The sequence below is a fragment of the Montipora foliosa genome, chromosome 3 (genome assembly GCF_036669935.1).
Source record: "Montipora foliosa isolate CH-2021 chromosome 3, ASM3666993v2, whole genome shotgun sequence".
NCBI classification, from domain to species: Eukaryota; Metazoa; Cnidaria; class Anthozoa; order Scleractinia; family Acroporidae; genus Montipora; species Montipora foliosa.
This window is the reverse complement of record NC_090871.1, coordinates 5,403,480-5,419,406: the sequence shown is the minus strand read 5'-3', so window position 1 is coordinate 5,419,406 and position 15,927 is coordinate 5,403,480. Positions and strand designations below refer to the sequence as shown.

The 15,927-nt window shown below is 37.5% G+C and overlaps 1 protein-coding gene across 1 annotated transcript in view; it reads left to right on the top strand.

The window, feature by feature from the left end:
* The first annotated feature begins 1,207 nt into the window (after nt 1–1,207).
* LOC137995187 (ornithine transcarbamylase, mitochondrial-like) overlaps nt 1,208–15,927 on the top strand; it is a 28,507-nt gene continuing 13,787 nt past the window's right edge. The window contains exons 1-6 of the mRNA XM_068840763.1: nt 1,208–1,254; nt 8,653–8,776; nt 8,855–8,936; nt 9,805–9,892; nt 10,067–10,162; nt 11,573–11,630. Of these exons, the coding sequence (XP_068696864.1) occupies nt 1,208–1,254; nt 8,653–8,776; nt 8,855–8,936; nt 9,805–9,892; nt 10,067–10,162; nt 11,573–11,630 (495 nt within the window). The remainder of the gene's footprint in view (nt 1,255–8,652; nt 8,777–8,854; nt 8,937–9,804; nt 9,893–10,066; nt 10,163–11,572; nt 11,631–15,927) is intronic.

Genomic DNA, 15,927 nt, shown 5'->3' with positions numbered 1-15,927 from the left:
AAACCCATAGCTTTGGCATTGAGATAATTTCTATTGCTCAAATGATTGGAAGATCTGAAGCTTTCAGTTTAACTGACTCTTTGAATAAACATTATTTGTATTGATGAGTCAACTTTCAGCAAAACTGAGGGGTTTTCTCAATTTTCACAGTTGAGATAGAAGTACTGTGCTGGTTACTATAGTTAGTCCTTTTTCCAAGAATGCTTCTGGCGGAATATAACTTTAATTTGAAAACTGAAGGTTCTGTGTGCTTGTGTGATTCTTCATTTACTGTTATCTTAATGCTCTACGAGTAGGGGTTCAGTTTACCCTTAAAATGCACCAGATGAAACCAATTTTGATGAGCCCAGGATAGTTCACACCTCTGCATGCCTACAATGTATTGATATGAGTCCAGATTTGCCTACTACTCAAAAAAACAAATTTTTGACTGGGCTGTTAGTGATATTTTTGTTACAAAATGTACCTCATTCCCAGTACCCACAATAATAGTTAAAACAATTCTAACTACCAAATAACATCTTGTGTGAAGCATGTGGGGAAAAGGGGAAATTTTCATGAGCTTGGTAACTTTCGTGCATATAAATGACTTACGTTTCAAACAAGCCTTTGTAGGACAGTGAAAGTGGAACTGTGTTTCCATGGACACGAGCCTGTCCCCAAACCATTGCCTCCAAATGTGTTTATAGCTTCACCAATTTCTGTGGAAATTTACATTTGCAAAATGTGTTACAATTCACTAAAGGAGTGGAAATAAGAGTAACATTTTTTGCAAACTTGTTCACACAACATTGATGCTGTGCAAGTTGAAGGAGCCAATGTTACTCGTCCTACCACTCCCTTCCCCAACTCTTGTCATTCAACAAAAATGATTGTTGCAAGTTTTTGCTAACATGAATAATTCTGCCAGCTGATTGGTTGTTCTTGTCCTGCAGCCAAGACGGGCCCCAGCTCTGCAGTGAAAGCATGGGCTCTTTTGTTTATTTGTCTTACGCCATGAGTATGGAGTAATTGTTTTCAATGTATATTTTCTCCTAGCTCTCCAATGCTTTCTTCTGTTGTTTGATGGTTTTAAAAGTCAAGTTGTTGTGTTCCAAACCCAAGGATGAGCCTGAAGATCAACAATTGCCTCCAACTTTTTTCCTTCTTGACAAGTTTTCTTTACAGTGCAACCTCGATGTCCTCCCATAACCTCTTTTTCAGAAAAATGGTGGACTCTTCCACAGAGTTTGCCATGTTTGTCGACCTACACAGGTACGTGCACATGCCTCGCCCATGACCAATCACAAAAATGCTTGCATAAAATTTCTTAAAAAAGGGGTGGTATAAACCGCGCCGCAACAAATCAAAAAATACTATGAGGTAAAAGTAGAAACGGGATTCTAGATTTGCACAAGTTTTTTCCAAACCCCCCCCTTGCAAACAATCTTTTGTTGGGTGACAAGTTGAAGAAGAGAGTTGGCAAAACAAAGTTGGGCAAAAAAACGTCGCTCTTCGCGGTTTTCCGCATCTTTAAATAAAGGCAATTTGGGACGTAAGTTTAAATCTGCGATTTCTGATCGATGATCCTCATCATGTATACATGTGACGTTTTAATGTTCAACCACTCAGGTAAAGGTTTATTGCAAGTTAAGTGATGTAGGTTTTCTGTTCAAGTTAATATTTCACCTGTGTACTTTGCGGGCAGATAAGGGACAAAACTTTTGAACATAAAATTTTAAACTGTGGGACTATCCGCCCGAATGCTCTCGTCTCCACAAGCAAGATGAATAATACTTGCATCATCACGTATGCCAAAAAACTTGTCGTCCACAAAAGAAACGGGCTTTTTTCCAAAAAGTAAACACGGCCTCCAGAATATGTGACGGGGACAGGCCAGAAATAAAAACAGATTGAGTTAACAATGAATTCTGACAACCAATCAACATTCTTATCGGTTTTCTTACAACAAGTTTTTTTTTTTGTTTTTTGGTTCACTTGCCCCTGAAACCGGGCAGTTTAAAACATGGACGAAACAGCAGGAAGTAAACAACACCAGGAATATTCCTCGATCGTCCGACCTCAATTCTTATATCGCTAAGAGAATCCCTGCTGACCATTTGCGCCTGTGGAGGGCTGAGCGGTTGAGCGGGCACAATGCGGTTCGCACAAGCGGGCGATTATTAGGAAACCCACACCACGGAAACAATAATCTTTTTCCGTGTTGTTCGTATGTTAAAAAAATAAATTTATATCGTAGATTTTTCCGAAATTAGTGTTTCTTTTTTCGGTGTGTTGGTTCGTAAAGCGGGAATAAGCTATTTTAGAGGTCATTACAGCAGAGGCAGTGGACCCTTTCAGTTCAAACGGGCCGACAACAGCAAAAGGGTGAGCTAATTTAGGGAATTTGAAGAGTGTAACAATGCGTGCACTGAATTATTTAAACGAGCCAAATTGCTCCTTCCTTTGCACATAGTTTCTCGAAAGTCCAGAAAACCTTACGGGCCATTTTCGGGTGTTCACAATTCCTTTGTGATAACTTAAGACAACATGAGAGCAGTTTAATTCGTCAAACTTCACAGTTAATTTTTTCTTTTGTACTTGAAAGCATGTTAAAAAGATTCGGCTTTCCAAAACAAGCGGTTGGCAATTTCACAGATGGCTGCTGTTTGTGCCCGAAAAGTTTTCGGGACTTTGAGAAACGGGCCCCTGGCCGTGACTACAATCGGGCATATCGGGGAAACCGTCGATTTTTACAATTCTTGCATGATGAAACCATCTTCCTCGACCCAGACCGGAATGTCATGACCTGCCTTTGAAGGGACATTGATTTATTTTTCTTCCTATTACAGCTGGGTTACAATGAATCCCCTTAAAAGGTAAAGCTTCTTCTCCATAAGGAACCCGCGTGGTATCCTTTCCTACCAGGGCAACCAGCGCAACCAGCCATTATTTTCCTAAATTAATTGATTTCACACTGGAAAAATTATGGTGGGTCGGGTGTCTTTGATGCCATTCAGGGGTGAAGTAAAAATCCAAATAGGGCCTCATCCATTCTAGCCTGTGTACAAGCCATGCACCCACTCTCCGAAAAAAAAAAAAAGTCTGAGAGGAGCAAATCTGTGATTACTGTTGCATGTTAATCATGTTCAATACCACATGATTTTTCATGGAAATGTGTGGAAAATGAATTTGATTGGTTATTTTACCACGTGATTCATTACATCATTGGGAAACAACAAGTTTTGATTGGCTTTTGTTTTTAATTTCTCCACATCAACACCGTGAGCGATTGTCAAGGGTTGAGTTCTGGCGTACTTTGTGGATGGTAAAAAATACAAAGTAAAAAAATCTTTTTGATGGTCAAAGAAGGTTTTTCTTTTAAAGTATGTGCGGAATTGTTTGGTTGAATGTACAATTGGAGGAATGTTTTGTCAGCGGCTGAGGAACGAAAGCCACTCCTGACGACTTCTTTGTGAGGTGAGGTGATAGACATTTTGTAGCATGGAATTCAAACAGGATTGTTCAATTAAAAAACGTTCTCCCGCCATCCTCTTGCCGGGTCACTGCACATCCCCAACGCCTCAGACCAGCCTAGCCATTCTCAAGGAAACAATCTACCCCAAAGCGTCGTTGCCCTGGAAGATTGTGAGATGTTAACATATCGATGGGAAAAAATAACAAAAAAAAATGCACCAGTCAATTGGGAACCCCACCCCCAAGGTCCCAGGAAAATGGGGGGGCGATTATAGGGCCATTGAAGCGCTTTTGAACAATAATCTGTCCCCTGGGTGTAGTGCAATTGATGAATTTTGAACTTTGGGTCCCGTCCCCCCACATAAGGCAAAAGAGTGAAACTGGGAGCAACGCACTAGCATGTCAAGTTTCTAAAAAGGATGGTGGAAAATGTGTGAGAAAAGTTAAGAGCCCAGGGGGGGAGGGGGGCAATTTTAAAGGGAACCCTTATAGCCTTTTTATGGGCCTTAGGGAAGGGTATTGAATCCTCGATTTTCTACCCTTAGGTAATGAGGGTCAGGTTTTGAGAAACCTTGGTGGCACACACCTATCCTAAATTGTCAGGGAATACCCCTCACCCCTGGTAGAGAGGTTGCTTTAATCCACGCATAGGATCATGCTTTAACGTCACCATCCAGTGCAAATCTATTCAATCTAAAATCCCTGGGTTCCTTTAAACTTGACTTGAACTAGGCCAAATTTTTAGTATGTGTGATATTTGCAGCGTAATTTCAATTTCACTTTGAAATTTGCAGGACTGTTTATATTTGTAATCAGATGGTCTTGAGCAATATGAAATATGGGTGCTTTGCCCTTATTTAATAGTTGACAACAAAAAATTGTGTGTTAATTTTAAATTTAGGCATTGTGAAAAAAAAGTAAAGTCACTCTGCTTACTGAGCCAGAAGGCCCATCATGGCCAGGCACTTATCCACTGGTTGTCGTAGCCTGAAGCAACTAGGAGTATTATTACTCCCACATGGATGGGATGCTACTCCATCGCCAGGGGTGCCCCCAGCATTAAATTCGGCGTAGGTACCCATTTGTACACCTGGGTGGAGAGCGGCACCACGAGAGTGAAAGTGTCTTCGCCCAAAAATACAACACAATGTTCCCGGCCAGGAAACCAGCCCAGACCACTCCATCCGGAGTCGGAGCATTCTAACCGTGAGGCCACCGCGCCTCCCACAAAATTTGTTTTATTTTTTTTAAATCATGCATTGTTTTTTTTTTTTTTTTTTTTTTTTTGTACCAGTAATTAAAATGCAAACTTAAAACTTTCACAAAATTTTCTTTCCATAGTAATTATGTTGGATTGTTTTAAATTTCTTACCCCAAGGATAGGGGCATGTGAACTTCAATTGCTGCCTCAAGGGTGTGGGGGGTTTCTCGATGATTTTTTGACCAGGGTCTATGTCAAATCACCCGCCCCTTTCCCCGGGACCTGGGGTGTGGGCGTTTCAATTGACTGGTGCCATACACAGCTCATCAGCAGCGCATCGGGGACTGCTCTGAAGATCATAGAGGCCCCCTTTGGAAGACTTGCAAACAGGCATCCTTTCCTTTTAAAGAGTGCTTCAGAGTATGGTATATAAGCCAAGGAATCTTCACCAACTATAATAATAATAATAATAATACAGATTTCTTATATAGCGCCTATCCAGATGTGATCTAAGCGCTTTACAAGTCAATGAAAAAATTAAAAATTAAAAGATTAATCCAACAACGAAAAAGGTTTATACAAAAATTTCCTTGGAATAACTAAGTTTTTAAGTCGTGTTTGAAAGACTGAGGTGATCAGGAGTTTTTATTTGTTCTGGTAGATTGTTCCAAAGTTTTGGCGAGGCGACAGCGAATAGATCCATAAGACTTCAAATTATAGCTGGTAGTTACGACAGAGCGATATAGATGAGCGGAGGGTTCTTGAAGGACGGTAGAGACTTGTCAGTTCTCGTATGTACGAGGGAGTTAAATCATGCAAAGCCTTGAAAGTGAGAATAAAAATCTTAAACTTTACGTGTTCATTAATTGGTAACCAGTGTAGATCTTTCAAGATGGGAGTAATATGGTTGAATTTCGAGGAAAATGTTATTAAGCGCGCGGCGGCGTTTTGTACCAAGGCTGCTGCCTAAGAAAATTTTAAATGAGCCCTCAGAGCTAAACGCTGAGAACTTAGGAGCCCAACATATGAAGTGAAAGGTGTTGCTGTGAAAAATTAAGGCGCCAGAGCTATTCTTTGGGAGCCCCAGGCTACCGGGCTCCTGTTAGGCAACAGCCTTGTGTACATACTGTAGTTTTTTAACAGCATATTTCGGAAGATTGTACAGAAGGAGAGTTGCAGTGGTCAAGTTTGGACGAGATAAAGGCATGCATGAGTGTTTTGGCAGTTTCCGTTGATATAAATTTTCTGATACATGATAGATTACGAAGGTGATAGAATGCAGATTAACATACAGTATTAATAATAAATATGAGGCAGCATTGACATGGTACTGTCAAAAGTGACACCAACATTTGGAAGTTTGAGAAGGCTGAACGTGTCTTGACCAAAGCAGATTGACGGCAAGCAGTGCTGTAGTCTAAATTTGAGTGAATAAAGAGGAACTATCGGAGACACTCTTCAATAAACGTTTGGAATCTGCCTCATTTACCACCATTTTGAAATTTAGCTACTTCCATTCTTCCATGGAGTGCATAACATTTTCATTTTCTTTAAAGTTCAAGTAATTTTTTTATTGGTTTGAAAGAAAAGTGAAGCAAATCATTACTAAGGTTATTAAATTTAAAGCTCATTTACATGCTTTGCGACACTTTTTTTAGCAAAAAATAAATATAATTAAAAACATTGGGGTCTGATCCAGGGACCTGCTCCAAAAAGGGAGGTCCCATGGACCAGGAGTACAAGTTTTGTCCTTTCCCCCTGATAAATTTATTTGCAATTGTAAACATAATTTGTTCATCGTACATTATCTTGCATTATTGTAAATGAGCAAACTGGCTGCAGAAACATTTACTTGTTTTGTTCCGTACTTTGCAAGTAAAAAACTACCTATCCCGAACTGTATTACTCTACTTCTGGGCCACATGGTATTCCAAGTAAACGGTTAAAGAAGCGTCTTGTTTGAGGAAGGTCTTTATCGTACAAAAATGAGCTCAATCAGCTAAATGTTCTTTGATGGTAATAGATCTCATGCTATTCCTTTGTTTGTCTCTGCTAATGTTTTATCCCTCATATGATTAATTTTGCATGACACATCTACCAATTCTTTGCACCTCAGAATATCTGTGATTTTTTTACCTGTTCATCACTGTTCATTCATATAACACTAGATTTTCTGATGTTGGTAACTTATACATGTATGTTAATAAATGAAGACTGAGTATTCGACTGAATTCACTTTACATTTTTCGGAAGCTAAAGCTATGGAATCGCCTGAAGCCTGATTTGCGCAAACTTTAGAAAAAAACCTTTCAAAAACAAAATTCACCAATCTTACTTGCGGTGCTTGGTGATGAGGATGATTATGTTGATGTCTCAACGTTAATCTTTAATAAAAATTACCAATTATCATTAATCACACAGTACATAATAGCTATCATTATTAAGTACTTCCTTCCGTGTGAATGTCTGTGTATACCTATTTATTTTATTTTTTATTTTATTTATACATTTCTTTACCTGATTTACTATTAATCTACTTTCATTGATAAATTTGATTGTACATGTAAGTTACACGGCCCGCCTCGATTAGCTTTGCTATATGCAGGTTGTGTATTTCTTCAAGTTGTTAAAATTTAAACATTGAAATAAAAATGATGATGGTGATGAAGACTTACAGTAGCTATGCCTCTTCTCTTTCAGCAGGATGTAATTCAATTTGGGGTGTTACAGAAAAATTCACTATGGCCAGTGTAATACCAGGGGAAATTACACATTGAAATTCTGGATTATGACTGGCTAATAAACAATAGGGTTTGGTCGGAACCAATCAAATCTTTTATTTTCAAATCAAGCGCACACCCTGTGTGGCGCAATTTTTTCCTGATTGTGTGGTACATATGCATTTCTTCTGCTTAGCCATCTCAAATTTTCTCATGTATATTATTAATAAGTAATCACATGATTTTTTTTCGTGCCGTTTGGAATAAAAAAAGCACTTGTAAATTTTCATGGAACTCACCCTTGTTCATCTTTGAAAATATTTACTTGTGCTTATTTATTCCAAATTGCACTCGAAATCATGTGATTACCTGTACTGATTGGTGCATACCTTCAGGTTAAGGCTGTTTCCATTTCGGTTGAGCAAAACACTCTTTAAAAGGGCTGTGTCACAAAATTTAGCCAAATTCAATGCCTGGAACTGGCAGCAAAAATCAAATGAAAAGTAAAAATAAACTACTTAGAATACTGATTCAGAAGTAAGGTTTGAATAAATCTGTGTATGAACGAAAGGAGGCAGGGGTGGGCAAAATTAAACAAGATTAAAATGGATTGCACTGATTGGGGTTTTGAAAACTGTTCCACCCAAGTCATTGTATGAAGAATTTTTCCTTAAACCTTCGATTGTTGCATGCATGTTTTCTCAGCATATTTACATTGGCGTTTTCAAAGTATCATCTTTGTCCCTTCATGTACCAGTATGTTATTGTCAGTTACAATTGGGCAGGTACAAAACTCAGACTGGATCAACTCGGATCGTTCACCTGAGATGGAGCGAAAAAGGGCTTTGTAAGCCAAAACTATTCAATGTTTCCCACGATTTCACCAAGGTTACAGATGTAGCTAGGTTAGGTTAGGGTTAGGGTAACCCTAAACCCTAACCCTAACCTTAAGGGATAGGGTGATTTCTCAAGGCCTTATCATATTTGTTACGTTGATCCGAGACAAGCGATCCGCGCTGATCCGATCCAACTTTTGTACCTACCTGTTACAATTGTCACTTTAATTATAAGAACAACAAGAATGTGCCTTTAAGCATGTATTTGTGAGTCTCTCATGCTTGATTTTCACAAATCTGGACTCTGTCCTTTCTCCTTCAAGTATTTTTCAAAGTGTGCATTAGTCCCAAAAGTTGAAACATGCAGAAGTTATATCAATTTCCAAAAGTAGGTCATAATAAAATTATTATTTTAATTTATATGTTTTGATTCCTACAGTCATGGTTTCCCATCTGTTGTTGGCCGTGACCTTCTTACCCTTAAAGACTTTAAGAGTGATGAGATAAGATATCTTCTATGGACTGCTGCTGATCTTAAAGAAAGAATTAAAAATGGCAAAGAGGTAATGCAAGTAATGCTGCTGTTTACTAAGATTTATGCATTGGAGTGTTATAAACTTCTTGTTTAACTCTATTCACAGAAAGTTCGTCTTTTAGAGGGGAAGTCAGCTGCTTTAATTTTTCAGAAGCGAAGTACACGAACACGGGTATCAACAGAAACTGGTAAATATAGACTGTTCATGGCCATTGGTTAATTCCTTGATACTACTTGCGCCAAGAAAATTTGAAACAGGGAAGGGATTTTCTTTTTATCAAGTGTATACAATGTACATTAAAGTGCCCTTGTGATAAAAAAAAACCTCCTTTTTTCTTCAGATTTTGAAAGTGTGTTTGCTTAACACTCCAGCTCTCTCAAGATCTTAAAGTTAGTAGTGGTGGACCATTAATTAGGAAAATTCTAGTTAAAGTAAACAGTTGTCTTTTTTTAAATCAATGCTTAGGGTTTAAATCAATACTTTGGTCACTTAGTTTTAGGGTTTAGGATAAGAACTGATTTTTTGGTCTCAGGGGCACTTTAGCATTCAGAGCTTTTCTGTGTGACTGTATGTCTTGATGTCACATTTTTTTCAATCACAACTTTCGAGGTATTCTTGAGATATTGATCTATTGAACAATACTTAGTCTAGTAATTTTTTTTGGTAATTATCTATTATAATTATTCAGCTTTGAAGAAAAAGCATTAGCAATCAATATTCAGTTGTTGGTACATGAAAAAGCTAATTTCTATGGTGGCTCAAAAATATATAAATTATAATCCTTTCAAAATTGAAAGTGACATACAGCAAACAGCCCAATAACTGAATGATGGCAGTTTATCAACCTTCCCCATGATGATACTTGTCCCTACCCTTCAGGTATCAGCGAGTTAAAAGAAGTTTTGTGTGTCCTGTTAACGAATGTCTCTCCTTTTTTGGAAGGATCATTTCACATTTCCTTGACAAGCTCTTTCAAGGAACATAATAATTTATTCTCTCAGCAGGCAATTTATATCCAGTTTTTAAAAAACTATAAGTATTCTTTTCTTTCACAGGACTGGCTTTACTTGGAGGCCACTGCGTTTACCTTACAGATAACGACTTCCATCTTGGAGTGAGTGAATCTACCAGGGACACTGGAAGGTTATTACAATGTTAATATTTGTTGCAAAGAGATATAGGTAGTCAAATTGGTTTGATATGTCCTGCCAGTGTTAAATTGATTTACAATTATAATTTCCTTAATAACATATCTTAAGAAGTTTGTTGTTGAATAGAAATATTACATGTCAAATTTCCTCGTTTGTAATTTTGCAGAGTACTTTCCAGATTTTGTGATTTTATCCTTGCTCGAGTGAACAAACAGCAGGATCTTGAGGTCATGGCAGATTCAGCCACCATACCTGTGATAAGGTACAATATACTTTACAACAAACTGTTAAGTAATGATTTCAGATTTATTGATACATAGTTGAGTCATAGTTCATATCTTTGTTTCTTTATTTACCCTCGGAATTTAGAGTAGCTTGATGTAGCTGGTATCTCCAAGCATTTACCCTCCCAGACATGATACACCACAGCAAACCGACCACAACACCGGCAACTGCATGCCCTACTCTTTGCAACAAGTGTGTGGGTTCCTCTACATCCCAAAGGATTATGAACATTGAAGGGTTGTTTGACAGGGCCTATGGTTTATCATCCTTATCTGAGGAGACTTGAAAGTCTAATCATTTGCAGATGTCATTACACACATCACTTTCTCCTCAGTAATTTAAAGACCCTGAGTGTTGGTCCCAGATATATGGATAGATAGATAGATAGATAGATAGATAGATAGATAGATAGATAGACAGACAGACAGACAGACAGAGATAGGTAGGCAGATACATGTAGATAGATAGACAGACAGACAGACAGACACAGATAGATACATAGATAGATACATAGATAGATAGATAGAAAACAAAACAAGAACAAGAATGGCAACAACTGAAACTGAAAATCCGCGCAATCCACCCTTTCCACCATGATTAGGAAAAACCTTGGGGAATACTTCCAGTGCTGCTATACAGTAGATTGAAGGATTTTCCTAATGATAGCGGAAAGAACGGATTTCGGATTTCACGGAGAATCCAACATATAATTTAATAATAATAATAATAATAATAATAATAATAATAATAATAATAATAATAATAATCACGGTTGGGCAGTCATCACATTTCTTTATTTTGATCAACAAATACACCGTTCATCACATACATCCCCCAAAAAGAACAGAGTTTATGAAGACTTGTGCTCATCAATGACTTGACTTGGCCAAAAGACACCCTGACGGTGGATAGCACCGTCTGAGATCTGCACAATTCTTCATATTATAATGACAACTGAAAACAAGATAATGTTTTGTTGGTTATTCAAGGCAGTTCACAAGTTCACTGCTACAAATTGTACTTTGATTTGACTTGTCCAGTTTTTTTTTAGTATGATCACAGGCTTGATGTTACTGTAAATGTAAAGATGACGTTTTTTTTTTTTTCAGTGGTAAATTATTGATATTTTCATGTACGCTAGGACTTATACTTTGGCAGTGAAGGCCTGGGGAAAAACAGGTCCTGGAACAGAATTAGGGAGAGACATCCCTTTTGCACACATTCTCCTCTCCTTGAAATGAAAGCCCTTTACAGTGTTATAATAAATGTTGAAATCTTGTAAATGATATCTTCTCTTTTATTTATAAACATATCAGTACATAAGTGATACACACAAACACTTAAAAGTACACTTAAATTATTAAATTTCTTATTTTCTCCTTGTCAGTGGTTTATCAGAAATGTACCATCCCCTACAGGTCCTTGCCGACTTCTTGACCTTGCAGGTTTGTGTCACGTAAAAAAAAAACCAAATTATTCAGTTGTCATACTGCATGGAAAGAAGATAACAGTGTAGGCATATGGGAATCCATGATTTCAATAAAAAAAAGGTAGTGGGTTATGAGGTTTACGAGTTTGGATATTTTGATTTCAAAAGTGATGTCAAAATGGTATGTCACAACGTGAAAACGGAAAAACATTTTGCACCCAAGGTTACTTAAGTGTAACAGAGTTAACTGAATAGAGTGTAATGTGAAGTGCTAGAATTCTATCCCATATGAACCATGTGAGCGTTAGCCCTACTGATGGAAATGGGCCCACACGTGGACAGATCCCGAACCCGAAGGTCGTGGGTTCAATTCCCACCCTGATCAGAGTTTTTCTCTGTCCTTGTGTGGGCCCATTTCCATCAGTAGGGCTAACGCTCACATGGTTCATATGGGATAGAATTCTAGCACTTCACATTACACTCTATTCAGTTAACTCTGTTTAAAATATAAGTGCTACATGGCCAACGTTTGTATAAACGTAACCTTTCCTTTTACTTAAGTGTATATGACAGATTTTTATTTATTTACTCAATTGAAACATCATGCTTTTCTGAAATAAAAGAATTTTTAAAAGTTCCATACCGATTTGTTTTCATTTTTTGAAATCAGCATTTTGATTTCCGGTGGTGTACAAAATTGCGCTAGTAAGGGGCAATCAAGCCGGCTTCCTGGGAGAGTACTCTCTAGAGAGTAAAGGAACTTCTGACGTTAAATAATGTGTACCTTTACCGATAGCAGAAATGTGATGGCAATACCAGAACGAAATTTTTCCCTGGCCTGAAGTTTCCTTTTTTTAGATTCAGAAGTTGCTGAAACTGTTTCTGAGATGTGTTGCATTTGTTTGCAACAATGCAAAAGACAAAAGAATGAAACTTCTATCCCTAAAAGGTTCCCTGCGTTGCTTGATTGACGTCACTGGCCTGCTATTCCCAGTCTTCTTACTAGCGCAGTTTTGTACCCCACCGGAAATGAAAATTCCGATTTTTAAAAGGCTGAAAGGCACAGAATGAAAATCGCTATGAATGAAATTGTTTTGATTGTTTTTTTTCTCAGAAAACCATAATGTTTCGATTGAGTAAATTAAGAAACATTTGTCATATACACTTTAACAGAAATAAATACCATATTTAATAGCTTTATTATTATTTCTATTAAATACCATATTTAATAGCCTAGTTATTTAGGGATGTTCAGCAAATTAGTCAAATTCAAGGCCGCTCCCTAATCAATACTCTATTCTTTTAAAAAAGAACAATTAACAATTATTCTTTGAAATCGAGGTGAATAGTGGTAGAATATTTACCGCGCCGCAAAGCGGCAAGGTAAATATTCTGCCACTTTTCACCGAGATTGAAAAGAATAATTGTTTTAGTATATACTTATGAAGTGATCTCAACAACAATTGCAGAAAAAACCATCCAAAGTCGATTTAATTGGCATCTCAATTCATGCGTGGAAAACGTGCAAGCGGCACAAAGCATGCGCGAAAGTGTTTACAGAAGCTTCAAACATGGCAAATCTAAATAACCTTCATTAAAATCCTCGTCACAGACAGCAAAATGGTCATTTAGCACCGTTTAGGTCAGAAATCTAAATCGAAAGTCTGCTTGTTGAAACATTTTCACCGTTCGATCAAAGTTTTTGAGGTTCATTTGAAAGTGCATGTGGTAAAGGATCCACATGAAATGGTGGCTCTAATTGAGGTGAGCGTTGGTTTGTTGTAAAAATGACCCGTCTAAATGTTTCCTTCCAACCATGTGGAACTTTCTTAAACATTTTTTTAATTCCTCGATTTCACTAAGAAATTCGTTTTGGTGGGCGACCAGCCCTACAAGAGAGAATTACTCCGAGCGAAACAAATTGTTGGCGTGAAGATTGTTTAATTTTCAGCAATAACTATCCGGAAAAACGAAGTCAAACACTGCTTGGCAAAAGTATGAACTCATCTCTTACCTTTGAAAGCTTTTTGGCCAAATTTTGTGGCCTTCTTTGTCTTCTGTAGCACAGCATCATCGTGTATTCTCAATATTTTCGGTTCATAAATGCTGGCGAGTTTACGCCGGCCATTTTGTTTTGTTTGGATCAAGCATTATTCACTCCGTAGGGAGTGAATAATGCTCTATTACTCCGAGATAGCGAACCAATCAGATTGCTTGAAACATCAAGATCACTGAGTGAGTATAGACTATACTAATTACTTTTAGTCTCACCTATTTTTGGATATATTGTAGTTGTCATTTTTAATCATATCCATTGAAGGCTGTAGCCTGACAGCCGAAAGCTCAAAAGTTTTAACTATACATAGCCAGTGAACGTTTTTACAATTTTTAAAACAGTCAAATGTTTGTGATTTTAGAATAATTATGAACTTGAACTCGCATTAATTATCCATCGCATGGTCGTGGTCGAATTCTGTTCAAGCCTGGGTTTTTTCAGGGTAATGCTTGCAAATGCTTAAGCTGTTTAGGAATTTTGCATTTTAAAGAGCAAACTATATATGATGACCGCAAAAAACAATTTAGCCAACATGCCAACATGAAATTGTGTGTGTGAACAGCCAGCGATTTCGCTGTGATTGTCTATGCTATATCTGCTGCAGTTTTTCAGCGATTTGTAAAAAACAATCCATTTTCCATGTTTTTGTATGGACGTTGGTTTTTGTTTTCTGCCATTTTGTCTTGACAAAAAGGGAAGCATATGAACTTTTGGGAGTCCCTAGTACCTATTTGTCAGCTTTTGAAGGAAAATCATCGCTAATTGCAATAGAGCAGCGACGCATATTTCTGGAATTTTATTGAAATCGCCGATTGTTCACATGGACGATTTTGCATGGCCATGAAATCGCAGTAGAAATCACACTCCAAATTGCAGCAAATAATAAGGCCCGTGTTAACGGACCTTATTATTTGGAATCTTTTCTGTCATCCAAATTCATAAACTCACTTTCCACTCCATTGGTGTGGACGCCAACTACAAACTTCCTGTGTTGTTGCGATTTCAATTCCGAGCTCCTCTCCTTGGCACGCGGATAAAGATCCAATGTTCTGATTACGAGAATAGCATTTTGTGCCTTACATGAGACCATGCTCTTAAATGGCGACAGATGAATGATATTCTTTTGTCTAAGTGCTAATTATTCTAACCAGCCTCGTTTGCATGGACAAAATACAGAAGAGGGTTTTCTTGAAAATATCCGGTGAGATGATCCTAATAGACATGTTAAATTCTGCTGTCCTATCATATTATTAAAATAACATAAAATAAAGATTGTAGCTGATAATTGTAGGAAATAGTATAAACTCAAGTGCATGTTGTGATTTATGGGCAAGTTTGAAGTTTTGAAAGAACTGTCAAAACATCATGAGTAAAATTAATAACAAAATGCACGAGCAAGCCCATACGTTTTTAATTTATTCCTTATTTCTTAATTAATTTATTTTTATTGATTACTGCATTGCTGGTTCCATGGCAACTTCCGTATTCACTACTTGCACAATCCCATAATACACCTCTATTACCCCCCAAAACTTTTTCATAACCATTGTTTGCAATTTCTCCTGGGACATAAAAATGTCCCAAGAGAAGTCGAAAACAATGCCCATGCAGATTTTTGGGGGGTAAAAGAGGTGTATTATGGGATTTGTGCAAGTAGTGAATTGCATTTTATAACCTGTTCTGTACCCTATTACCTATCCATGCATTCTTTTGAGTATATAATAGTGTCATACCAAATTACATGCAAAAGCCTTGCTTTAGTGAGCTTCGAATAAACTGTTTGAATGTTGTTGGGCTGATGAAAGAAAGTAGTTACTAGGACACAAACCTGGCACGAGGGAAGGTACCCATCTGAATCAGGTATCTTGGTTATGTAGTTTCACGTTATGTTTCTTTGATTGTCACATTAAACTAAAATGAGACAGAAACAAATACATTAAATTTGTAGGTTAAGGAGGCTCGAACCAGTTTCAAGGCTTCCAAGTGACGCTGCTATTAGAAGGATCGGCACCACAACGTTGTATCATAAATTGGCAATATTGTAGTACCAAATGAAACACGAATTATTGCTGAGTAAGATACAGTCATTATTGTGACGTAATATGTCGCCGTGGCAACAGGCAAGCCATGTAAAAACACCCTTTATTTTGTCTTTAGTTGCTTATATCTCAAAAACGAACTCGGTGACCCCATTTTTTATTTCTGAAAAGTAATCAGAAGGGCATGATGAAACTTTCTGGAAAGTTTTTAAAAAATT